The sequence below is a fragment of the Hyperoodon ampullatus genome (assembly GCF_949752795.1).
Source record: "Hyperoodon ampullatus genome assembly, chromosome: 12".
NCBI lineage: Eukaryota > Metazoa > Chordata > Mammalia > Artiodactyla > Ziphiidae > Hyperoodon > Hyperoodon ampullatus.
This window is the reverse complement of record NC_136925.1, coordinates 72,682,442-72,708,974: the sequence shown is the minus strand read 5'-3', so window position 1 is coordinate 72,708,974 and position 26,533 is coordinate 72,682,442. Positions and strand designations below refer to the sequence as shown.

The 26,533-nt window shown below is 45.2% G+C and overlaps 1 protein-coding gene across 4 annotated transcripts in view; it reads right to left on the bottom strand.

Annotated features, from left to right (window-relative positions):
* The window catches only part of SASH1 (SAM and SH3 domain containing 1), a gene marked incomplete at its 5' end in the record, with an annotated part of 189,705 nt that overhangs the window by 9,702 nt on the left and 153,470 nt on the right, over window positions 1-26,533 (bottom strand). For 2 of the 4 annotated variants that reach the window (XM_079716634.1, XM_079716636.1), the window contains 8 exons: window positions 4,715-4,865; window positions 5,563-5,772; window positions 6,545-6,714; window positions 8,353-8,488; window positions 11,741-11,884; window positions 13,833-13,907; window positions 18,903-19,735; window positions 25,222-25,354. In XM_079716634.1, the coding sequence (XP_079572760.1) occupies window positions 4,715-4,865; window positions 5,563-5,772; window positions 6,545-6,714; window positions 8,353-8,488; window positions 11,741-11,884; window positions 13,833-13,907; window positions 18,903-19,735; window positions 25,222-25,354 (1,852 nt within the window). The remainder of the gene's footprint in view (window positions 1-4,714; window positions 4,866-5,562; window positions 5,773-6,544; window positions 6,715-8,352; window positions 8,489-11,740; window positions 11,885-13,832; window positions 13,908-18,902; window positions 19,736-25,221; window positions 25,355-26,533) is intronic. The other 2 variants (XM_079716635.1, XM_079716637.1) reach the window with 1 other exon arrangement.

Sequence of the window (26,533 nt, the reverse complement as noted above, 5' to 3'; positions counted from 1 at the left end):
GACACGGGTTCGTGCCCCGGTCTGGGAAGATCCCACATGCCGCGGAGCGGCTGGGCCCGTGAGCCATGGCCCCTGGGCCTGTGCGTCCGGAGCCTGTGCTCCGCAACAGGAGAGGCCACAGCAGTGAGAGGCCGGCGTACCACAAAAAAAAAAAAAAAGAATAAGTGAGATCAGAACACTTTTCTTTTCAAATCAAGTATCACAGGAAGGTAAGTTTGTAGAGAGAGGACATAGCTGAAATACATCAATGCCTTTTAAGTTACCCTCAGGCCAACGAGGGAGAGGAGAAATTGAGAGCATCATGTCAAAAGTGGGGGGAGAGCAACCACAGTCTGCACATTCTATAAAGAGGGCATGGCTGGCCTTATGTAGGTTCAAAGTTACAGGAAGACTGTCTTTCAGTCATTATGCAGACTAAATGCTTGGTCGATAAAAATGGAAACCAAGAAAACATTTTCTACCTAAAATAAATAGTTGACGATGAATGGCTTTAATTTACTTTTCTTTCTCTTCACTTCGCCTCCCCCAACAGCGCGCGCGCGCGCGCGCACACACACACACACACACACACACACTAAATCAATAAACCAGAAATCTGATGCCTTTTCTTGGGTCATTAAAAAAAAATTGTGGGAAGGCTGAGGGCTGCCATTCCTACTGTCCACTGACCACTTCCTGTTTGTATTTCTCACATGGAAAGCATTTTATAACAGAAATCATGGCGGAACAAACCCTTAAATTCGAGCACCAAATTAAGAAATGCTATTTTTAAAGTGATTAATGAAAACTTAACTAATTGGAAGCAAAAGAGAAAAACCCTTTCCCCTCCCCCGCACCGAACGTGGAACATTCTAGAGTGGTGTCCTCATTGTGTGGAGGAGTCTGTGGATTTGGAATGGCCTTTGTTCTAGCCTAGCATGTTATTTTGGCAAATGAGACTTATAAAATGAGGGCTTGGAGCTATCAATTACAACCCAGGAAGAGGAATCAAGGCGTTTGTCCTTGGCAAGATAGTTCAGTGTATTGCAGCAGCCAAACAGACTCCAAAGTGCTGACCGACGGGAATAAAACAGAAGACTTGTCCCTGCCACTGCAGGAAAAGGCAGACCGTGCCTGCATCTTTCGGGATGCCAGCCTCACCACACAGCAGGCTACCTGAAGTTATTATGGGGAGTGAAGGGGTCCCTTGCATCGCCTGAAAACCGCAGTTCAATCCATAAAATCACGAGGCCTATTCAAGGGGCTAGAGCCACTTTCTTCCTGAAGGATCCAATCAGCAGCTACTTGCAGGAACCCAACAAATTTAGCAAAATTCCCTAAAACTAAAAGCTAGTGTTGGGCTTCCCTGGTGGTGCAGTGGTTGAGAGTCTGCCTGCCGGTGCAGGGGACACGGGTTCGAGCCCTGGTCTGGGAGGATCCCACATGCCGCAGAGCAACTGGGCCCGTGAGCCACAATTGCTGAGCCTGCGCGTCCGGAGCCTGTGCTCCACAGCAGGAGAGGCCGCGACAGTGAGAGGCCCGCGCACCGCGATGAGGAGTGGCCCCTGCTCGCCGCAACTAGAGAAAGCCCTCGCACAGAAACGAAGACCCAACACAGCCATAAATAAATAAATAAATAAATAAATAAATAAATAAATAAAAGCTAGTGTTTCCCCAGGAGGTTGTCCTTCTTCATGAGGGAGAATGAAGAGGCGGGGCACCTCTTAGATGTACTGCACGCTCAAGGCCACTTCCTCCCCACACCCCACACTCACTAGAATTAATGCCAAGGCACCAGCACGAGAAAGACGGGGAGCTGGAAACACAAACATTCTCACAGTCAAGTAAGGGCGAAGGGCTGGGCTGTGGGGCTGAAACTCCATTTGGACATGACCTGAACCTGGACTAAAGCTTCAGGACTAAAGCTCTCCCCAACCCCATCTACACACACACACACACACACACAGACACACACACACACACACAGACACACACACGGAGAAAGAATATGCTAAGACATTGATGAGACATCCAAACATCAAAAGGTGCTTATGCGCGAGAACACGTGCCATTTTCTGGAGCGTAGCTACCTTGGAAAAGAAGGGAAAGGAATGGGATTCTTGGATAGCAGGCCTTCCAATGGGCTTGCAACACTTAGGTCTTTAAAAAATAAGCACTGAATTAAATATGACAAAATGGTATGTGGATTTGTTTTATTTTTCTCTGTACTTTCCTGCATATTTGAAATAATTCCCGATTAAAATTCTTATTCTTATGAAAATGATTTTGTTAAACGAGAGCTTTCATCTGGCAGACCCAGGAGAGTGGGTCTGGGATCAGCAGAAGGAACTGCCCCGGGACAATGGGAGTCTTTTCCAAATGGAACCCTGCAGGAAGGCTGGCATTCCCCATGCACAGATGCAATGAGAGAAGCTGGACCCATCTGAGTGCCAAGCAGTGATGCAGATGTGCCTCTTGCTCTTGTGGGGGGCTGAGCGGGAAGATGTGCAAGATCTCTCAGATCTCAGCAGGTCTCTGGATCTGTCTAGTCTGACAGAAATGTATTGTGTTCCTCTAAGGTATCAGTTACTTAGAGTACTTCTTAAACACAATGAATTTAAAAGCGCGGAATGTAGAATCTTCTAATCCTAGGATAATCCTGCATCCAGGTTCTTGGTGCTCACTGGCACCCCTGAGCCCTTGAAGCCTTTGTTTTAGAACCGCTAAAAAGAAGTACCAATTTATGTATGCGGGATGTTCTATACAGTGGCACGGCACAGATTCAAAATGGGATTTATGAAGAAGCAAAGAGCTTTCCTTAGACTTGTGAGTGAGCATCGTGAGGGGCAAAGATTCCCTCCTATAAAATATGCCTAAGGGCACACCTCAGGACGTGATCCCGGGAGGGACAAGGAGTCTTAGCCCTTGTGGCGTGACGGAGACAGACCCTGCACCTTATACTCAGAATTTAGCTTTGCTCCTCCAGTGTCTAAATGCTAAAGGAAACGCAATGGATGGAGTTTATAAACCAGCTGTTCTCAGTGGCTGAGGAAGAGCAGATGTGGTCCAGGAGACTAGATGATTGCACGTTAATTGATATTCATGTAGCTGGTTGGCCATTCCAGGCACTGGGCCAGGCTCTGACACAACCTGGCCACAGATCCCCAAGGTGTCTCCTGGGGAGCTCCAACACTAAAGAGACCAGGTTATCAAGTGATATTAACTACGAAACACAATTCCCTCCAAATCTATCCCTGAAGGCAGTGTGTTTATCTAGGGTTTAGGCGTCTATTTGATGGTGTGTCATCAGTTAATTTAGAGGGAGGACTTATGAAGCAGAAGTGAATTGAACTGCACTGAGACACGTGCTTCCATGTCTCTTGGGCTTGATACATTCAGTAACGTACAATTTTTTTTCCCACCATTCACCATGGTTTTGGTGTGTCTTTTAGCAATGGAAATGCTATTAGCTACTGATATCCCTGAAGCAGACCATTTGAAAGGAAATGCATTTGAATTCAATAACTGGCAAGGATACTCCCCACTTCGTGATGAATAATTTCAGGAATATTTCTGATGTCAGATGGAAGAATAAAGAGCAAGATAAGACCCAGTTAATGGAGCAAAGGACACAGTGTATTCAAACAGACTACATGAAAGCTGGGAGCTCACGAAATTCTCTTCCTGGGTTGTAAACATGAGCTATCATTTCAGCTGAGAAATCGCAGCATGGAATTCTCTGCTCTACATAGTCACTGGAGATTATTTCCTGCTTCTTTAACGCAAGCTGATGAATTTCATTTATTTATTAATTAACCTATTCAATCAGAAAACAACTCCTCCTGTGCTGTGAGAAGTAATGAACCCTTGGTGGGGCAAGATACTCCCAGTTTGTCAGTTACTCTTGTGCCCAGGTATCCTAATGACCTCCTGAAGGCTGCACATCCCACCAGCCCCCAAGGTGGCATGAACTGTGTGTCTTAAGAAAACTGCAGTTCAGGCTTCCCTGGTGGCGCAGTGGTTGAGAGTCCGCCTGCCAATGCAGGGGACACGGGTTCGTGCCCCGGTCCGGGAAGATCCCACATGCCGCAGAGCGGCTGGGCCCGTGAGCCATGGCCGCTGAGCCTGTGCGTCCGGAGCCTGTGCTCCGCAACGGGAGAGGCCGCAACAGTGAGAGGCCCGCATACCGGGAAAAAAAAAAAGTCAAATAGTTCTTTGGGGCTTCCCTGGTGGCGCAGTGGTTGAGAGTCCGCCTGCTGATGCAGGGGATACGGGTTCGTGCCCCAGTCTGGGAAGATCCCACATGCCATGGAGCGGCTGAGCCCGTGAGCCATGGCCGCTGAGCCTGTGCGTCCAGAGTCCATGCTCCGCGATGGGAGAGGCCACAACAGTGAGAGGCCCGCGTACCGCAAAAAAAAAAAAAAAAAAAACTGCAGTTCAATTCTCAGTCACTCAGAGGAGTGTTTTCCTCAATGATTACCTAGAAACATGCCAGGAAAGTACAGGCTAGTAAGGTTTTCTTTTGCTCCTGCATTGGCAGGAAGGTCTGCTTTGGGAATCTATGTCTTTGTGCTATTTGACAAAATACACAATTGACCTTGGCTTTGGAAAGAGTAGGATCGAATGAGTGACTCCAAGGACCCGAGCATATGCTCGCAGCTTATGGGACGCCTGCTGGTGACCTGAGAATGTGGCGGATCTAACAGTGAACACGTCTGTGCTGGGAAGGACTTACTGTCATATTCCTGTAACAGCTCCACGGCTGTCAAGAGAACAGCTCTGTGCTCTGGGTCCCTGATATTTAACTCGTCCAAATCTTCCTCCTCCAGGAGCTTAAAGGTGTCCAAATCTTCATATCCATTGAACAAGAAAGTGGGCATGTGCTCCTGGAGGGAAACAAGACAGAAATGAGTCAGCAGCCTGGTAGTGTGATCCACGACTGATGACCGGCCTCAAACCCCTGAACTCTTTTTCCATAGTCATTTTTATGCTCATTCAAAAATTAGTAAGTATCCTTTGTAGCACAGTCTGTACCTCCCAGTCCTACAGCTTAGTGGGCAGGCGGGGCACTTCATTCATCAGGGGTTAAGAAAATTTACACTGCAGGCTGAGATGGACTCCACTGGCTTGCATTTTAATTGTGCCCTTGCTGTGAGCTGAAGCCTGTAATGCCACCCAGTGTGCAGTAGAGGATATTCTTCTTTCATTTAGAGCTACTGAAATCCAGCTCACAGGGACCTGTGACTTCCTCAGTAGCAAGACAGTTTTGCAAGGCGGAAACAGAATCTACCATGTAGACCCACCCCGCTAGATGCCGGGAGTAATAGTGGGTGACAGGGTGGAAGGGAGAATCCTTACGGCCCCTGAGAAGCCAACCAGAGCGCCAGGAGTTTGTGCTTACAGCCCTTCCTGGTAGTGGCTTGGAGCTCACAGCTCTTTGGACTAGGAGCACATTTCGACCTGGAGTTCATGCTATCGCCCCCAGCGGAGGTCAAGGGCAGAGTCATGGTGCTGCTAACTACTTCTGTAGGATAATGGGTACTCATCATAGCAGATGCGGGGCCAGGACAGGACGGAACTAACTTTGAGATTGATGCGATCCAGGAGATCCTCCACCGACTTGGGCTGGGGGGGTCTTCCTTTCCTCCTCCTCCTGGTGGGGCGCTTGGGCTTCTCCTCTTCCTCGTTGAGCACGTCCACGTAGATGAATTTGAATGTGCCCACCTTGTTGTTCAGCAGGCCCATCCAGGTGCCCATGGGGGGTTTGCTGATTATATCAATGATGTCTCCTTTCTGTGGCCCAGGGAACAAAGACCTTTCCGTTAGGGACATTTCCAAGCACGAACCATCTGTCAATCAGAAGCGTGAATCACACGCTTGTGAAGACACTATGAAGACCAGAATCAGGGCTCCACGAGTCACCTGCTACGATGGGGAGTCTGGCGGATACCGGACAGAGAACTCCTGACCGTGCCAGATCTCATGGAGGCCCAAGGTCCCATCCCCTCTGGCCTCCTGCAGCACAGGACAGTGGCCCGAGGTGTTTGTCCACCAGGGCTCAGGGCTGGGTGGGCACCTGGCTCTCTAAATGCCCTGCCCTTACCCAGAGAGCACCTACTTCTTAGAAAAAGAATTCCCACCAATCAGATGTCAGTGGCAACCGCTGTCCTGTAATCGCTTCATACATTTCGTGGGACCCAATCTGTCCCATATGAATGTCACTGATCACATAGAGAAGCCAGTCATGTCTCTTCAGCTGGCAAAAGCACAGAGACAGGAGGGTGGAGGGCAACAGGAATTCTGGAGGGAAGCTGAGGTCAGAGCACAGGGCCAGAGGGATGAGGTGGTAACACAGAGGATTAACACAAGACCCTCCTCCATCGCCAAATGCTGGCTGGTTCTCTGTTTCATTTTCCACTACAGAGGAGACCAGCTTGTCAAGGTAGCAGAGACACTGGCCAGTCTGCACCACAACAGCCCAGCATTTAACAGCAAGGAGAAGAGAACACCTCTTAAGGCAACAAGGCACCCAGTGTTACTGCTCCAAGGCCAGGCAGACACACACCTTGAGCTTGAGTGAGTCCGTGTCATAGGGGCTGGGCGTGAAGTCAGTGTGCACCCTGGCGCGCCCACAGAACGGGCCCCGGTACGGGGGCTCCTCGTCATCACCGTCTTCCGACTTAACACTCTCCCTGTTGCTGGTCGAGGAATCGGTGGTGCTCACTGTTTGACCACCTGTACAGGAAAACAGGCAGAACATGGGTCAATACAGATTTCCTGCACAGCAAAGCTGAAGGCACTGAAGGGGGCTTCCCCTGGTGGCGCAGTGGTTAAGAATCCGCCTGCCAATGCAAGGGACACGGGTTCGAGCCCTGGTCTGTGAAGATGCCACATGCTGCGGAGCAACTAAGCCTGTGCGCCACAACTACTGAGCCTGTGCTCTAGAGCCCACGAGCCACAACTACTGAGCCCACGTGCCACAACTACTGAAGCCCGAGTGCCTAGAGCCCATGCTCCGCAACAAGAGAAGCCACCACAGTGAGAAGCCCGTGCACTGCAACGAAGAGTAGCCCCCGCTTCCCGCAACTAGAGAAAGCCCGCGTGCAGCAACCAAGACCCAACACAGCCCAAAATAAATAAATAAATTTATTTTTAAAAAAAAAAGAAGGCACTGAAGGCATCACAGACTAGGAAGGTAAGGGCCAGAGGAGGGAAGTCACGAGACACAGCCAAATGTCAGGACCAGAGCAGAGTGCAGGGGAGGATCTGGTTTTCTGACTGTTCTCCCTAATCAAGCCCCTAAGCAGACAGGGGCCTCCATCAAGTTATCTTTATGACCAGGGAATCTAGGTGACACTGAGACTCCCTGATAGAGGACACCACCCTTAACATTCATAACCTCTCATTTGTCAGGCATACTATTTTTACCCCATTTTACAGATGAGGAAACTTAAAGAGGTCAAGTAACTTGCTCAAGGCCAAATGCTTTTAAAGTAGTGAGTTTAAACTTGGTCTCTTCCCCCATAGCATTCGGCAGACACCACCATTGGACCGGGAGTGGTTGCACAGCATTTGTTTCAGGGACATCTGTCATTCTCTTCTCCTCTTATTATTTTTTTTCCTGTTTCTTAGTTGATTATTTTATTGCCCTGATAATGTTTTAATCAACATTTTGTATTCATAAAAGTTATGAAGACATTAGCTTTCTTTGTCAAGCCAGAAGAGAATTATTGGCACTTCCCACTACCCGAAATGCATCAGGGAAAAATAACATTACATTATTGTGTTGAATTCTGCATAAAATGTTTCTGATTAAGGACTGGAGACTGAAGAGAAGCATCTGTCTTCTCTTTTATTAAACCCCCACTAAAATGCTAACAAAGGAATTGGATTCACTGTGACAGGGAAAATGGCAGGGGGCAACGCACAGATGAGAGATTTTTACCAAAATCTATAAGACAAAAAAGTGGTCAGAGGATCGCTAATTGCTACTGTAGGTGGAGGATGCTCCCAGAGGTCAGGAGAGCAACGTGCGCGTGGCAGAGCCCTGGTCCTCTCCTCTCAATCTGCTGCTCGTCTTCATGAGCCCTTCCCCTTGACCCACTCCCCGCTCCAGTCTCCAGATCTTCTGCTGGCGTGCCTTCCCTCTCTCCTCCAACCAAAATCATTACCCTCAACTTTGTGGCACTGCTAGACATCAACTACTAAACAAATAGGACTCTAGGGCCAGCTATTTTGCAGGTCTGTCTCTGTAACAGCACCTTAAGGGTAAGAACTTGGTCTAATTTATCTTTAAATTGCCTGAACCTGACACTCAGTAAAAGTCTGATTTTGACTCCAAGGAAATCATCTACGGTTGCAAACTAGACCTACTCATTGAGCTTTGACCGCTCAGAGAACTCCGCAGACTCTCCACAGAACCTCCGGCTTTGAGCTTGGGCTTGTCCATGTGTTCGCTGTCAGGCTGAGAGGATGGAGGAGAGCCCGGCATTCCATCAAGGCCTGAATCCTGAAATGGGTTTTGACAAGATTATGTTTCACCAGAGTGGATGGGTGTCCTTTTGTAATTCACAGCAGTTTAGCCCTCAACGACATCAGTCAAATCCATCTTTATACCCAAGTCTGATGCTTTACCCAAAATGTATCTTCCTTTTGAATCTAAATCCCTGCTTCATTTTAAAGTTGTGGTTCATATATCTACTAATTAAACACTCAAAAAGTATTTTTCATGCTCAAATAGATATTTTCGAAAAGAATCTATCTATCTACCTTGTAGACAAAACATTTCGTTAAAGGCTTAGAGACTTTTCGTATACTCCCTAGTTCAGTAATAATGCTGGACTTCAAATGTAGATCAGATACAACCCACTAGTAATGTAGTATCCAGAAGTATCATCAGAGAATATTTAATCTATTTGAAGGGAAACATTTACACACACACACACACACACACACCCCACGCACACACATACACACACACAAAGCCCAGATTCTTATATTTCTGTTTACACAAATTACTAAAATTGGCTAATAAAATACCAACTTAGGACCCAGATATACAGTTGACCCTTGAACAACACGGGGGTTAGGGGCGCCGACCCGCTTTGCAGTTGGCCCTCCTTATCTGCAGTTCTGCATCTGTGGATTCAGACAACCACAGATCATGTAGTTCTGTAGCATTTACTATGGAAAAAATCCACCTGTGAGTGGACCTATGCAGTTCAAAACCTGTGTTGTTCAAGGGTCAGCTGTACAGCAAACATACCATTTTTCTGTCTATAATCCAATTTCCCTAAGCCACCCTACGATTTTAGCTTCTTTCACTTCTTCTTCTGTTGTTAATAAACAGCTGGGAAGTCCCTTTTAGATCAGAATGCTGACAGTAGTGACTCAGCAGTACTTCTCACTTTTGGAGTGGACAGCCCCGCATCTGCACGTGTACCTATAGCACGCTCATTTGATTTGAGGTGCTAATAGATAAGACAGTATCACACTTTAAAAAGTCTGCAGTCAGAATGGTTTACTGGCCCAAAGAGAACACTTTCTGGCGTATTACACAGCCACGTGAACACAAAACCATCTAAGGGAAACCTGTTATTTGCATAGTGCCGAATCATCAGAAGGGCTTTGATGAGATTCTGCAGGGCCCTGCAAACATTTAAGGACAATAGAAAGGGCAGCTTTTGATCCAAAACACACTTCTGCTTTACATTTAAGGAAAGCGAGCAAACAACTGCAACAACTACAAACAGAGGTGCATCATTACGAGGTTACTGAAGCTGCAAAGGATGAATTCCTGAGGTTTTCATTCCTCTTTTCTGAATCATAAAATAAGCCACCTTTCCAATAAAAATCTTTTTTAAATGCTTCTGGAAAAAACCTCCCAGTCTGAAAAACAGCAATACGAGATACACATCTCTGATACTGTATGTTCACAAATGCTTTTTAAAAATTATTAATTTATTCATCACATATTTATTGATTACAAGAAGAGGTACTATTTCAGAGGCTGGGCATATAGCAGGAACACAGCAGATAAAAATCCTTACTAAAACAGTCGGTGTCTTTGCTAAAAAGTTTTTTTTTTTAAAGCCTTACAATGTTAATTTCCTCTCTCTAAAAAGCATTATAATGATTCCTTCTTTTTTTGATTATGTGAAACGACCGCTTTAAAAAAAAACAGAACTAAAACTACAAGACATCTATATAGTAGTAAAATTATAGAAAAATGCTCAAAATGACATGAAAGTTCTATGCTCATGATCCACGAAGCAGAAGACCCTTAGGAATGTAAGTTTACAAGAGCTTTTAGTAGATGTTTCAATTTGGGGGAAAAGCCAACTAAATAAAGTGCTTTAATTCGTGGCACTGCTTTCACTGGCATAATGTCTGTCTCACTCGAGCGTGCACAGCTTGCTTCATGGCTGGGCAGAAATACTGAATCACCATCACTCCCACACCCATAGGGACAAGAAACGAAAAGATTAAGGAAAATATTTGTGGAGAAGAGATACTGGAGGCAGCCAGACTTCCCCTGCAGGTTTAACCGGCCACAGTTTCTCAACCTGAGCACTCTCAGCATTTTGTATGGTTAATTCTTTGTTTTCATGGACTGTCCTGCGCATAAGATGCATCCCTGACCTCTATCCTCTAGATGCCAGTAGCACCCAATACCACCCCACTCTAACCCACTGCCACTATTAAAAATGTCCCTAGCCAATGCCCCTGGAGTTGGTGAGGGAGCAAAATCAACCCCCCCCAGTACCCCACGAGAACCACTGTAATAAGCTAAAGATGTGCAGGCTTTGTTTGAAGCGCAGTGCGGGAGGCTGGCTAGCTGGTGCTCAGAGTGATTCAAACAGGGGGATGCTTGGTTTTTAGCTCACCATGTCCACCAGAGGGCAGCAGCTGAGCAAAAATGCCTGCTTTCCCTGCTGTTCTATTTGGTAAAGCAGCATTACCTACATATTTCAAGTAGACAAACAGCTCACAAACGGAGACTTCAACAAACTACAGAATGCATACTATAAAGGTGCCAGAGGAGAGCGTTTTGAAAATCTAATGGTCAAAATTATCTAAGGCCCAGCTCTCCAAGTGTCTTTATTCCCTCCACCCATAAAAATAAGACCCATAAAAAGGTTATGTTCCTAGAGATGAACTTATAGAATTGGGGAAGGGAGTGGTGTCAATTCTGTGATGTCTTAAAGTCTGCAGATAGGGCTGGTTAGTGAACACACCCCCGCAGAAACACGATTACTGTGTAAGTAAGCCAGGAAGCACTTTCTGACTTTACTTCTCAGACTTGCTACGCGCTCCTAAGAACAACTTATGCTACATTTATTTGAAAAGTCGGCTGTCTAAGAAAACTTGAGTGTCTTTTTAAGGTTCGATTCTGGTGATGTCCAATTTGGAGCAAGGAATATTTTAGAAAATAAAATCCTTCCTTTGTGTTCTAATTTTTAGTGCTTATTGCATTAAAGAATAATCATTTCTTTACATGTCTGTCTTTTTCTCTCATCTGTACATAGAAGTCAGGGCCTGCCTTGTATTCCCAGCACCAAACCTGGTGCTTGGGCGACCCTAAGTGCTTAATAAATATTTGCTGAATCCAATGTTTGTCTACATAAACCAAGCATGGTCCTGGAGCCTAGTTAATGGGTGTGAATATATTTAGCACCATTTAAAATCTCAGACCGACAATCCTCAGCTTTTCTTGCTGTTGGGAAGAACCAAGGGGGCTTTTTGCTCGGCTGTCACATACCTGCTCAGAGACAGAGCTGCTGTATTTTTTAGACATTCTCTTCCTCATTGTCTCTTTCACTGATTTCACCTTTTTTCCAAGAGAGATTCGGGAGGCGGTAGGTGATTTGATTACTTCCTTATACACAAAATCTCCTTCTTTACCCTGTAAAACAAAATGTTATAAGTACCTTAATCACAGAAAATGAAGCCCACAAACAGGTTTTATTATTCAAACCATGAATGTCCTACCTCTCAGCACAACATTGGCATGCTCCAGGATCTCCACGTTTTTCTTATGTTAACTCAGTGCTATGTTATTTATCTTTTCGATTAAAAATTAAAAGCTATTGACTAAATGGCTTTTGCTTATTTGTTTGTTTAAAGTGGGATGTGAGTCACTTTGTTTTATTTAAACTTAGTATATTCTTCTCCTGGTACATGTTTCCCCACCATTTTAAATACCCAAGGAGACTGTAAAGAATGATTTAGATGAACCAACGTTCACTTAATCCCAGCAGCGGGGAAGAAGAAAAGGAGAATACTATTGAATCACCCAAGAAAGTGGTAAGAACAAAATGGCAAATCTCAATCATTAGAAGTCCAGCATCTGGGGACTTCCCTGGTGGTGCAGTGGTTAAGAATCCACCTGCCAACGCAGGGGACACAGGTTCGATCCCTGGTCTGGGAAGATCCCACATGCTGGGGAGCAACTAAACCCATGAGCCATAACTACTGAGCCTGCGCTCTAGAGCCCATGAGCCACAACTACTAAGCCTGCATGCCACAACTACTGAAGCCCATGCACCCTAGAGCCTGCAAGCCATAACTACTGAGTCCATGCACCACAACTACTGAAGCCTGCATGCACTCTAGGGCCTGCATGCCGCAACTATGGAGCCCGTGTGCTGCAGCTACTGAAGCCCGTGCGCCTAGAGTCCATGCTCCGCGACAAGAGAAGGCACTGCAATGAGAAGCCCACCCACTGCAATGAAGAGTAGCCCCGCTCGCCGCAACTAGAGAAACCCCACGTGCAGCAATGAAGACCCAGTGCAGCCAAAAAAAAAAAAGTCCAGCATCCGATCAGATTTATATCATTGTAGCACTTCGTGTGGCCAACACCTAAGACTGTGTAAATTTTCTTTTCTGAACAAGTTAGATTGTGGTCTCCTTTCATTGTATTTTGCATTAAAAAAAAAAAACATTCCCCTGAGGGGGGAAAAATCATACTTTTTATTTTTTAAAAGATTGACTACATAAAATTATTGGTTTATAAATCAATAAAATATGATATCCAAATAAAATAGTTTTATTCTTCCAGGAAATTCTCAAACACTTCAAAAAATCATAGATGGGTGCTTTTGCTAACACATGACCATAACAACTATAAAGCACAGAATCCTAATTTCACAGTTGCATGACCAAAGGCACAAGGGGAAAACAAAACTGTATGGAAAACTCACCTACGTCTCTGGGACCTCAGAAAGTAAACATTAGGGAGAACCTGTACACTGTAAAGGTGGCCTGTCCCCGGACTGTGATCCAGTGGCAGGTCTGAGGAGGCGGTCACCTTGGCCCTGAGGAGTCTGGCTTGCTTTGGCCCCAAGGGGACTGGGTTCATTTCAGGATACCCCAGATCAGAAAGACCTACACTTGGTGTAGGGCTGTGCACTTGGCCTATGACAAGCCTGGTTTTCAGAAATGCTGTCACATACTCTTGGAACCCAAATCACAGGGCTCCATGCTGTGGCACTACCTATGTGTAACAGTCACGTGCACTTGCAACTAGTATGAGCAAAAAGCACATGTGCACCAATGACTAAGACCATCTAAAGTCATCTGGACATGTGACTTGAAGAAACCTGGAAACCAGGGTATTAAAGAAATGATGCTACTGCAAAGAGAGAGATGGAGGCCACAGGTGGTCATCATTCAGTCCATGTGGGACTGTGAACAGTCTGTAAGATGAGGAAATAGAGCTTCTCTCCAAATGCGATTTAGTATCCCGAGGAAAAGGTCACCCAGTACCGATTCTCAAAGATACGAAATGTGAAACTATGTCAACCACATCACTTGAATCCAAATCGTTTGCTTCCCCTCTGATGTATACTCACCAATGGGTCAGAATTATTACTGCCAATGTGCAGAGAACGATTTGTCAAGTCAAATCCTCCAAAACTGCAGGTTCTCTGTGGAAAGGAGAGGGCAGAGCAGCAACAATCCAGTTATGCTAAGATCACCCAGCAGTGCGCCAACCCAACACACGTCCCCTTTGTAGGATGTCACTGAACCACAAGCGTGTTACAGGATGAGAGTAAGAGACGAGAAATGATGACGAAAACAATACATGACTCATGTTATAAGGAGACGCCACTCATTTTGCCCTTCCACAGGCCACTGGAACTGTGCCTACACCAGAGGTTCAGAATCCCCCTCACAGGCAAAAACCAACTGGTTAAAAAAAAAAAGATACACCAACCAAAAAACCATACATGTGCTAAGTGCTCTAAGATTCCCTGTCTCTTAGCAACAAAATTTCCCTTCCAGACCCCTTAATATCGGACGCATACAGTAGTGATAATGAGGGAACATGTATTAGGGAACCCATGTGCTCAGAGTGGTCTTGGAAACCCAGATGTGAAGTCCTATAGCCCTGCCACTGACAGCAGGCTTTTCTGAGAGACTCTTGTTTTGTTTAGTTTTAAATCGCTGAGATGGAGGGAAAAAGGTTATGTTTATAGTAGAGTCCAATCAGGCCAAGAGGATTAGTCACTCACTGCTTCCCTGACCTAGCCAAAAATGCTGATAACTCTCCCATCTAACTGCCCAACTTAATTACTTATGACCCTTTCCTCAGAGTGTATGAAATAAAGACACCACATTTGCCCAGAAAGAAAAAGATGGATTCCGTGACTGTCTCTGACCACACTACTTTAATTTCAAGAGGAAAAACACTAATAGAATGAAAACTTCACTGTCCTTTCGGTTGGTTTCAAACTTTATGGAACTGCTTATGTTTCAGGGCTTTTATATTTCCAGAACTTGGTTTGAATTCTCTGTTGTTTTTCTAGCAAAAGCTACTCAAGCACCACCTCCCCCCGCCAACCCCCAAATCTTTAAGAAAAAGGAGAAATTCAAAGCACATTAATTTTTGTTATCACCGATTATCTTCTTAAGCAATTGGTAATAAAATGTGAATCACAGATTTGGGTGCCAATAGTTTGTGTTACCTGTTTCTCAGAGAACTCTAGTTAACAGCTATTAAAAGGAAGAAATGAACAGAAAAGCACAATATATACTATAAACATTGCTTTTTTAAAATAAATACACCTTAGATACATATTAACTGAACTGAGAAAGTAGAAACATCCAGGAAGGAAAGTGCCTAGGTTTTTGGAATCACACAGATAGGGACCCAAATCCTGATTCTACCACTTAACTTGCTGTGTGACCACAGGTAGAGTACTGAACTCTCTGAGCTTTGGTTTCTTCATTAGTAAAATACTATCTATAGCCTATATTTGAGACTTCTAGCACACTGCCTGGCACAAAGCAGACACTCTAGGAATGTTGGTTTCTTCCATTACGTTTCATTAGGGCCACAATGAGAATTTGGTATCTTGTCCTGACAATTGTTATACTGAAGTTTAGGCTTAGTCAACATTCTAAATATGCAAATGAAGAACTGGAGCTTAGTTCTGGGCCTTATAATTCTGGGAGCTTCAAATGTAAGACCAGAGCAATCTCAGGAATGGGCCAAAAAGTGAAAGATGGCAGGTGTAGCAGAAGGAAAGGCCAGGAGATACAGAAGTGTTATATTTCAGGATAACCGACATTCAGGATATCACACAGCTGTTTTTCTCCTTCAGCAAAGCTGTTGCTGCTGTTTTAAATAATCAACCACAGACATAACTTTCAATGGACATTATTCTCATTTTATATAAAAATATCAATGGACAATCTGATTTCCCTTACAGCCAACTTAACTGGGCCTATATCTACTCTATAAAAAGAGAAAGACCTCTGTAAACAAAAACACTCACCAAATCCCCTAATCTGCAAGCAATGGTATGACCATCTCTCAAGGCTAATTTTTAACTTTAACTTTCCCTTTCCAGCTTATGGTGCAAAATAAGTTTTCTCATTTTTGTAAAGGCAGTCATTTTATTCTAGTTCCTCTCCTGTGACTCAGGACTCCACAGACACAGTATGGCGTCCAGATGCCTCATCATTTTACGGCTTTTGTACTTCCCTGCTTTGAATTCCAACACCGACTGCAGCACTGGAGCCCAGCATGTTATTTCTGATGCATATGAAATAACTGACAAAGAATTTATGTGGAAACTACAACTGCAATAAATTAGAAGCTCATTTATGTCTTCATATGACTGCTGCATGCATTGTCTCCTAAAATAAGTTTAGAGGAAAGAGAGGACTGGTTTTCTTAACTACCAACTAAAACCTCTCCCAGTGACATGCTAAGATAGTTGGAACTGATTCTTCTTTATCAATGGAAGATGAACAAAGTATAACCGTCAGCACCACTTGAACTAATCTCCAACTTTTTCTGTAATATCAGGTAGTTCTTGAAGCAGCACTCTTTCAACAGAGAAAACAAGAGAGAATAGTAAAAGAATGTAAACCAATCTTTGGTGGTCTACGTGAATAAAGCTTAAATGAGATTTTTCAAGTTCAAACATCTCCTGTACAGATAATTATAAGAACATTTTAGATAGATGCTTGTGGATGAGAAGAGCCAGTCAATGGAATGGTCATGCAGCTGAAAACACGTTTTGGGGGGGTTTGGATTTTTTTTTTAATGGACAAAATTCCAAAATGTCATGCATGTCTGTTCCCCCAAACAAAAATTGAATGACCAAATAAAAAGCAAAACAAGTGACCGTTTCCAGTGAGTACAAAGCATTGTCATTTCCCTGAGGTTTCATCAAGCAAATATGGCATTTTTTGAAAGACAAAAAGATCAAGGTTGAAGAGTAAAAGAAACTATACTTTCGAATAAAATGAAAGAGATATATGATAAGAAGAAAGGAAAACAATTTTTAAGTAAACCAAGTAATTATTTTAATCCCTTAAAAAAAACCAAAAAACCCTCTTCTGTTGTTAAAACACTTATATTCTGGGACCTCCCTGGTGGTCCATTGGTTAACACACCGAGCTTCCACTGCAGGGGGTACAGGTTCGATCCCTCTTCGGGGAACTAAGATCCCACAGGCTGCACAGTGCGGCCAAAAGAAAAAGAACTTACATTCCCCTATGTTCTCTGAATAATTAGAAAATTAAAATTTGTTTTCTTGATTGTACAATTCTACTTACAAGAAAGGGTATGTACAAATTTCTGATTTAGCACTGAACACGTATTTCAGCAAGTATTAAAACTGTCCAGTACTGCCTCAAGTTCATAGTACTTTAAAAATACCCAGCCTCAGGCTGGTACTGGGGATAGAGGTTACAGAGTGCCACTTTTACAGGGGGTGGAATTGGTACGTGAAAACAAGCTTGTCCAAATGTCCATACTCAGACGTCAATGAAGAATTAATCACTGGCTCACAATGTGCGCACAAGGGCCCACAATGGCACAAATCTTAGAAATATAACTTCTAGAGAGAAGGTCCTGGTGAAGTTATATCATTAACCTGGCAATAAATAATATAAGGGATACATGAGCAACTCAAGGCACTCAATTGGAAAAATTCTCAGTATTGCATGATTTAAACCCATGGGGCTGAGTCATCAATTCACAGAGAAGAGGTGGATCTGTTCTATCAAGGTCATGTCCAAAGGTTCAGAGGCAGATGAACTAGGCAGAACACTTCTGAAGGTAAAAAACAAATTATACCAAGACTAAGTAGCCACAAGTATTTCCCAAAAGATCTGTGGGTCAAAACTGAAGGAGTGACAACCAGAAATAATAACAAAGAACTGTTATTTTACAACAAAAACAAAACCGAGACTGTTGCCATGACAAAGAGCCAGAGGAAAAGCTGTTAACTGATAACACTAAAAGTGTTGCAAGATTTATAAGAATGTGAAAAAAGTGGAGATCGAGCAAGGAAGTCAACACATGGGAATATCTGGAAAACCTAAGGGCTGGTACGGACCTAAGCATCCTTTAAGGATGGCATTGACCCCAAAAGCAGAACTTGATTGAATGAATTTAAATTACAGCAACCGTCTGGGGAAGAACATGTTACAAACGTGAAGGAACTCTGGGAGAAGCCATCATGGGAGGTGGCAGTACAGTCTACTCCTTCAGACCTAGAAAAGGGGACAGGCCAGCAGACCCAAGTGGATTAAGGAGGGCGCCAGGGTCCAGGAAGCGCACAGTTCCTCCGCACCCTGTGCCATTTTATATGGGCTCTTGTGCAAACTAAAAGTTGGGTGGGAATTTCGGGGGGAAATCCCTATGCTCTCCAGTTCAATATAAGTCTTGCCCTGAAAATAAATATTACTAGGTCTCTAATAATTCAGTAATAAAATTGAAGACCATTTCATTATGTGAAAGTAAGTACTTTATTCCTTGCTATGTACAGAATAATCTATGGGGCAGTGGAGGACATTTCCAAATGTTGATCCTTTTGTTTAAAAAGATAAGCACATCAAATATACTTAAGTAAAACAAAAGAGCTGTAATTTTTCTTTCCTTTTAGATTTGAGAACTTTCCATCTGCCCCTAGTAATAAAAGAAAGTATCTTACAGTGTTTTTCAAATCACCAAATTGGCGACGATGATGGTGGCAATCTACCGTGAGCTAGTTCCTACTGTTTTAACTCACTGAGAGAAGACACGTCTCTTTTAAGGGCAAAACCTCCTTCTGTTTTGAATCAGCTTCCTTGAGGCCAAGTGACATGATGGCTGCGACTCAAGACAGCCACTTCTAGAAGGAGGCCAGACCCCACCCCTGTACTCTGAGAGTCCTTCTCTGGATCAGCTTCAATGTTTAGTTTTAAATTAAAACTCAAACAGCTTCAACTGGCAAGAGGACAAATGGGAAAGAGGGAGAAGCCCTTCCTCAAGGAACGCGGGGGTAGGAATGGAGGTGATGGAGGGACAGACCATGAGAAGAGCGGGGAGGACGCCAGGCCGCACGCAAGAAAGGCCATAATGCTTGACTGCACGTCACAGAAATGACAAGGCCGTCCCCATGACCGTCTTTGTGACTCACGGACTTCTGGTGGATTCTCAAGAGAACCCTTTTGGTACAGCGGTCCACCGTGGCGGCCCACTTCCTCCTGGCCTCCTCCTCCTCCAGCAAGCACCGCCTCAGGTCCTGCTTCTCGGCCTTGCTCAGGGTCCTGTCTGAGGCAGGACGCACTAGCTGGGTCAGGTTCAGGTGGCTGTACAGGCTGCGCTCCACCACGTACGTGACATTGAACTCGCTGACGGAGGGGCGCCCGCGCACCCTCCTGCCGGGGCCGCCACAGACCCCGCCCCCTTTGGGTTTCTGCCGGAGCAGCTGCAGGTCGCAGGTGGTGCTGTTGATGCCTTTTCTAGAGGGACGCTGGCAGAGGAAAGCTCTAGAACATGAATAATTAGTATCCGTTTTCTTCAAGCGGATCTGCTTCCGGACGCTCTGAACCTCCTCCAGGGACACTAGGAGGTGGTGCCGGCGGCGGTGGCTGTCATAGAAGCAAACACCATCGGTACTTACCCCGTGGCTCAGGGACCCGAGAGCCTTCTTCATCTCCCCCTCGGTGAGGGAGCGGGACACCTTCTGGGCCTTGTCGTCTTCTGGGTAGGAGAAGAACGTCCCCATCTTCTTGGGGGGCTTGATCAGGCCCCGGCTCTCTCCTTTGCTGAAGCTTTTGACCAACTTCCGGCCGGCACCCCAGGTGTCCAGGCTGCTGGATGATGGAGAAGTGGTGAGAGAGTCTGAATCATCTTCTGGAGGTTTCTCAGGAGAGGCATCAAAGAAAAATGGCTTCTTGTGCACTCCAGAGTACAGGGCAGACCTCTCATCCGGGACCGGGGAATTCTCAAACACCTGTTCCTCCCCGCCTGGAGGGAATCAACACAGACACAGTCACGGGCTCCTGTCAACAAACCTTTGCGTTCTCGCACAGATTTGCCTTTAGACCCCCAACCCTGCAAAAAATAAGCTAAACCATGCAGCGACCACAGTGATGCCCCTCCCCATAATCACTTACCCTCCATAAACCCAGCTCCTGCTTAAATAAATGCACATAAAAAAGAAAATAAACTGAGCAAATAATGGTTTCCCAGGCTTAATGTTAAAAGGTTTCAGATGCGATTTCTCCTCCTCCTCTCAATATCTTTGTAGACCAAACACCTTAACAGACCTATTAAAAATGGCATTTGGGGCTTCCCTGGTGGCGCAGTGGTTGAGAGTCCGCCTGCCGATGCAGGGGACACGGGTTCATGCCCCGGTCCGGGAAGATCCCACATGCCGCGGGGCGGCTGGGCCCGTGAGCCATGGCCGCTGAGCCTGCGTGTCCGGAGCCTATGCTCCGCAACGGGAGAGGCCACAACAGTGAGAGGCCCGCGTACCGCAAAAAAAAAAAAAAAAAAAAAAGGCATTTGGACACTCTAAGCCCATCCATAACACAATATTCCTTAGCATTTAACGATAATTATCCTTCCCAGTTTGCAAGTGCCATCCTCAGACGCTAGGAATCAGAATCGTTCTCCCTCCTGAAAGGCTCTCCTGTTGAGTCTGGTTGGCTTTTTATAGTCAGAGTGTGATGGATGCCATGTGGCTGACAGTGATTTTTTTATTGATACATACGCCATTTAAGTAATTAAGTCACCAAGGGAGAAGTTTGGGTGAGGAAACGCCATAAAGGGTCATAGATTGCAAATGCAACTGACAAATGGTCCCTACTTGATAAGCCAAACACAAAAAGTTGCGGAACTGGGTGATCCAAGACAGACATTCCCATCCACGCAGGCCCTGCTACAAAGCAGCAAGGGCATTTAAGGGCCTGGACACGCAAGCAGCCCCATGGAGTGTTCCATTTCTTCTCAAGGATTCCAGCTCTTCAAGCCATCACTGGAGCCAGGTATCCAGCCAAGACTTCCAGAGCCCAGTGGAAAGGTTTGGACTTGCTGGCAGGAAAACTGAGTTCTTTTCTGCATGTGTTATGTGAACATCTGTGAGAAAAGAAGTAGGTCAAACTCTGGGTGTAGTGATCCTAACTGGCTGTGTCCCTTTAATTATAAGGAAACTTTTGAGCACTTCAGCTTTCTGCCAGCTGAATTGTGAAGAGGAAAAAGCACCAAGTTCCTTGGAACAGAGGGATGGCACTAAATACACCACCTGGGATGAGGGTCTCAGTGTGTGGTTAAATGTCAAAGATAAAGGGAGAGGATGGCTCGCTCCAGAGGGGGAAAAAAGATGAGCGACTGGTAGCAGGCCTTTAAAATTCCAGAAGTTTCTTAGTTTTCCAACTGATGGGAATTACAGTTACAAATATAAAAAGGACTGCTGCTATTAAATACAACCCAAGGTTGACTTTGATGTCAAGGAGATGGTGGTGGGGAGGGAGATTCAAAATTATATCTGGTCCAAAGTTCTCCATCATCTGCAGCACAAATACATTCACTCAAGAATTATTCACGGATCTTTCAAGGGAGTTTAAAAGCAGGGTCTGTGGTTCTGATGAATACTGGCCGGACCAGAAGCAGTGTGCACACATCGTGAATGTCTCCTGCTCCTCCTCAGGACACCTAATATGGACTGGAGACCAAGGGTCCTTACGTTACTGGAAGTAAAAATGGCAACCTCTTCCGGATACAGTCTACCCTCCACTTCCAGGGATGAAGTGATGGGGCTGAGAGGCATAGCCTGGTGGCAGGAGCAGCCCAACAGAGGACTTTTCTCTAAAAGTAGTCCAGTCACAGATCATGACTTCATATTTAGCCCAGGTGTCCACAGAGGTGTGCAAAGGCCCTTATTTACGCATAGTCTTAAGGGGCCTTGGGGAAGTTAAGGACCTGTCACTCAGCAGTGGTCTGGAAATTTTCTGGATTCTATATTTGGCGTTGTCATCAGAGATTCCAATACTTCCGTGTCACATTTGAGTTTGGGACCAGCTGGTTCACACATGCCCGTGATGTATGTAGCTCTACTTCCTGGTTCTGGCACGTCGGCATCTGGTAAAGAGTTTGGAGGGAAACATGGCAAATGCTTCCAAAGAGGCCACCTTAGCCTGTGCTGAGGGGCAGTCCTCATGTGGTACAGGTTCTTCTGCCTGTGCCTGACCCAAGGCCTGAAATCACAGCCCGGACTGGATTCCTTGGGTTTAGAGCATTACTTCTCCCATTCACCTCTGACTTGAAAGTACAAGTATCAAGTCAAAAGTACGACAATCAAGATGCGCTCATTCCATCATCATTTGGCGTGTGATTTGCTTCTTGCTCAGCTGAGATCAGAATACGGAAGGAAAGGTGATTCTGACAAGAGGAAGGAGTCAGGAGACAGGATGGCTTAATGCCAAGGACACAGATTTATGCCCTAGATTCCAGCCCTGGCTCTGCTACTCACCATCTCCATGACTGTGGGCAATTATTTCATCTCTCTGAGTCTGTTTCCTCACCTGTAATAATGCCTACCTATTTTATTTTATTTTATTTATTTTTTTGGCCGTGCCATGAGGCTTGTGGGATCTTAGTTCCCCGACCAGGTATTGAACTCAAGCCACAGCAGTGAAAGCGCCAAGTCCTCATCACTGGACAGTCAGGGAATTCCCACTGCCTACCTATTTTATTAGTATCTATTATAAGGTTATTGAGAGGATAAAATTAAATGACAAGAGATATGTGAAGGTACTTCATAAGCTGAAAAGCACTGTACAAACGCTAATGATTCATTAGCAGGTTACAGATGAACTGGAGAAATGAGGGGAGAGAGTGGGTGGGTATCAGCTTTAGGTAGAAGACACAGAAATGGCTGGATGAAGGGTGCTGCCCTGGCCTACAAGTTCATATTGTCTAAGGTCATGCATGCCCCAGACAAGGACTCGCAACTCAAGTTACCAGGGTAAGACTGGGTGATGGATTGTAACTCTCCTGGCTTTTCCAAGACTCCAGAGCTGGGGGGTGAGAGATCGGGTGGGAACAGAGTACAGACCCAGGAGGTAGAGGAGTCAGGCTGCTCAGACGTTAACTCTGGGTCTCCGGCCAGCTGGCTCGGTGACCATGAGTAAATTACTTCCCCTCTCTGTGTCTGGCAGAGTTTCCTTATTTGTGAAATGAAGGTAGTATTAGTGCCTGCCTCTGGTGGCTATTCTGAAGATGACATACTAACAGGAACATAAAACCTAAAGTGTTTAGGAAAGTGGCTGGCACACAGAAGCCTCTCCATAAATGCTCATTATTATTCAGACAACTTAGTATTGGCACAGGCATGAGGGAAGTCAAAAGGATCAACTCTTTGAAGGCTCAGGGGCAGGAGGAGGGGTTATTGGGAGTACGAATCTCTCCAGCTTTGCAAAGCAGGTGCCAAGGTGGCCTCTCTGTACCAGCATCAGTTCTGTTGCTACTGAGGAACCGCAGAACGTTCTACCATGCAAGGGATGGAGGCGTTCTCATCTAGCACGGTGTTGGGTGCGGCCTGCAGTGGATGACCTCAGCTGCACACACACCTGGGGCCTCTCCTGGTGACAACGGCAAGCCTGGTCAATAGCACCCCAGCTCCCCAGACACCAGACGTGTCACTGGGGATTCAAACTCACTAAATCCATCTTCCGTCTATGACACCTAATTCATATCAAGATGAATCAAAGTTCAGAGCTAGAAGTCCGTATGGTTATTACTTTTTACCCTACAGCTACCTCTTTTGGTATAGTTCCCCCTTTTTTCAACTACGTCTCTCAGAGACAGTTGAATTGATTTCTTCTGACATAAATATACAAATGAGAATATTTCTGCATTTTTATGAGTGTTATTCTAGTGGAAAGGCTGCCCCAACACATATCACTCTCACATATGAAGGGGCTCCTGGGTGGTAGTCCCAGGACCAGGTACTTCTCCCATTTATCTCACTTATGGACAAGACCCACCAATGTATGCATGATATATGAGATTCAATGTTGGCAAGCGTGCATGAGGTTTGTTTTAAAAATGCAACGCTCCCAAGGTTGAAGGATGGCTCCTCCATATGGTTCTACTTAATATTACCAAGCGACACTGTGTGTGATTTCAGGAAGAGCTGCCACGGGGAGAGGCAGTCAGGCTATATTCTGTCCTGTGAAATCATGACAGACAGGCAGGTATTAAAACAGCCACATGTAAATCAGCATTGCACCCGGAATTACCACGCAAAAGACACCCAGATGAAACCCTGGAACTAAACACAACTCTAAGTTTACGAAACTGGCCGTGAAGCAGATAGAGTCTCTCTCCCTCTGTGTCTCTGTCTCTCCTCTTTTCTTTTCCCTTTTTATCTCCACTTTCCCACAGTTACCCACCCCCCACCCCGACACCTTCAGTATTCCTCCAGGGGATTTAAACGGATAATTACATCAAACAAAAATTTTAAGAACAGCAGTAGTAACAACAAGAAACTCTCATCTATTTAAATAAAGGGGAATTCAGTTCCCTCCAAGGTTTGATTTATGTACAACAAAAAGAGCCTCTATAATGATATATTTTAAACCTACATGTTAAAATTTTGAACTTCCTCGCAATGTAGATGTGACATTTTAACAAGTAATGTGCTTTAAAAAAATTTTTTTTTCTTTCCAGTATTTCCTTCAATTCACTAATTGTTTTCCAAACAGGAAATCTTACTCTTTTATTGTAACTTTTTGGAAGAATTTTACAAGATGCTGCAAACGCACTTTACTAACAATAAGAAAGATGAACACGGTTGAGATTCAAACGGTCATAATTGCACTTCAAAGGTTAACTATTCGTTGCAATAAATCCAAGCTCATGCCCCTTTTGACATTATTGCTCCCTCTGACAAGTGGCTTAGCCAGGGATCTAGCTCTTAAGGATCCACGTAGAATGCGAGGTCCTTAAAGCCTCATTGGAACTGAGACTTGAGACTGTTTACAGGAAGAACAAATCGTCCCTCAGAGATCTGAAAGGACATTAAGTGCCTCGTTTGTTAGATGTTTGAGATGGAGGTATATTAAATTTGGACTAAATTCACAGGGTTAGAAGCACCATCCTTTTGGGAACAGAGGCTTACGCTCAGAAGGTGATATAAAATAAAGTTTATATAAAATGGTATAAGGTCAAAATGAAAGCCGTACCACATCTTGAGAAGATTTCATTGTCATACACTAGCCATTTCCCATCTTTGTAATGTTTACATAACTAAACCCCTGGAATGCTGGATGCCAGGATCCTTCATTCCAGAAGGTACTGAGCGTTGCCCTGCTCACCTGCAGACCCGAATTCTCCCTCCGCCAGCCTCAGCCAGAACTCAACCCATTTTCTACTTTCATATTTTCTACTGATAGACGGACCCCAAATGCTTTACTTTGGAATAAGCAGGGTGGAGTTTGCTTTTTTACCTTCAGTGCTGGGCTTTTTCATTTCTTCCACCCTGATTAGTTTCTTTCTCACTCTGCGAGTGGAGTTTACCAGCTTGTGTAACCTCTTAAACTTCACCGACTCTTCAGTCTCATCATCCGACTGTTCTCTTGACTGGCAAAGAAACAAAGGAAAAGTTAATCAGATAATTGCCCGGTGCAGCTCCGCCTTACTGCCAGTCTGAACTCCGGCAGTTCTGCAGCTGAACTTGGGGCACCAACAAAGCTGCACAACAGGTTCTTGGAGCAACACGTATCATCATCTTAAGGTCTAATTTGGTGGAGAATTAGGACCGGGGCACCACAACACACACTGATGCCCTGGCCCGGCATGTGGTGCATTTGTCTCAATGAATTCCGGGTCTCTTTTAGAGAACTCGGGCAGGATGCTCTCCTAGGCTGGCCCTGTAATTCCAGTTCCACTGCTGTGGTTTGGGCCAGGCTCTCTGTCTGGCCCATCAGGACTCACTGTTTAACGTGGTCATCGACTACTTCTCCAAACCCAAATTCTGTTGACTTGTTCTAGTCCTCCCCGAAAATCAAAAACAGCAGGGCAGGAAAATGGAAGAGATGCAGAAAGCCATCTTCGGTCCCATTTGTGAGGACCGTCTGCCACATCCCAGCCATCCCTCCTTCGGCTTCTCCCAGCTCCTTCCGAGAGCTCACAAGGCGAGCATGGGGACAGGCCCTGCATTCCTCCACGAGGGACAAGGGAAAAAGCTGACCTTTTCAGCCATACAGTCCTGTCCATATTCCCCAGCATCCCATTTCGTTCTGCAGTGATTCAAGTATGCTCAGTCCAGCTGTTTCCCCTCAAGTATCAAACATTACAGAGAGAGAGAGAGAAAAAAAAAGTCTCTCTGCAGCAGTGACCCAAGCGAAAAACAATCCTTTCCTTGTGAACAAAATGCGGGTCTCGTTTCCAAGTTAGCTTCAACATACAACATGCAGCTTCCTCTGTTTTATCTGTTCAAAATGTGAAACAGAGTCTCCAACTCAGTGGATGTGCTGCCTGGGCCTGGCGAGCAGGTATCCCCGGGAGCGCAGAGCCCGGCGGAAGTGCGCAGCCTCCGCAGAGCCCAGGCCGCTCGGAGCGGCTCCAGTTCACCCCACGCATCCTGCCAACAGCCTTCTCTCCATCTCCTCCAACCTAGTTCACTGACAGAGTCTGGAGAGAAATGCCTCCAACCAAAAACAAACCACATCTCCGAACACGAGCCTAATAAGGAGAACTCCCCCCTCCAAGAAACGCTCTCGTTAATCCCAATTTTATAGAAACTAAATAGGTAAGCAA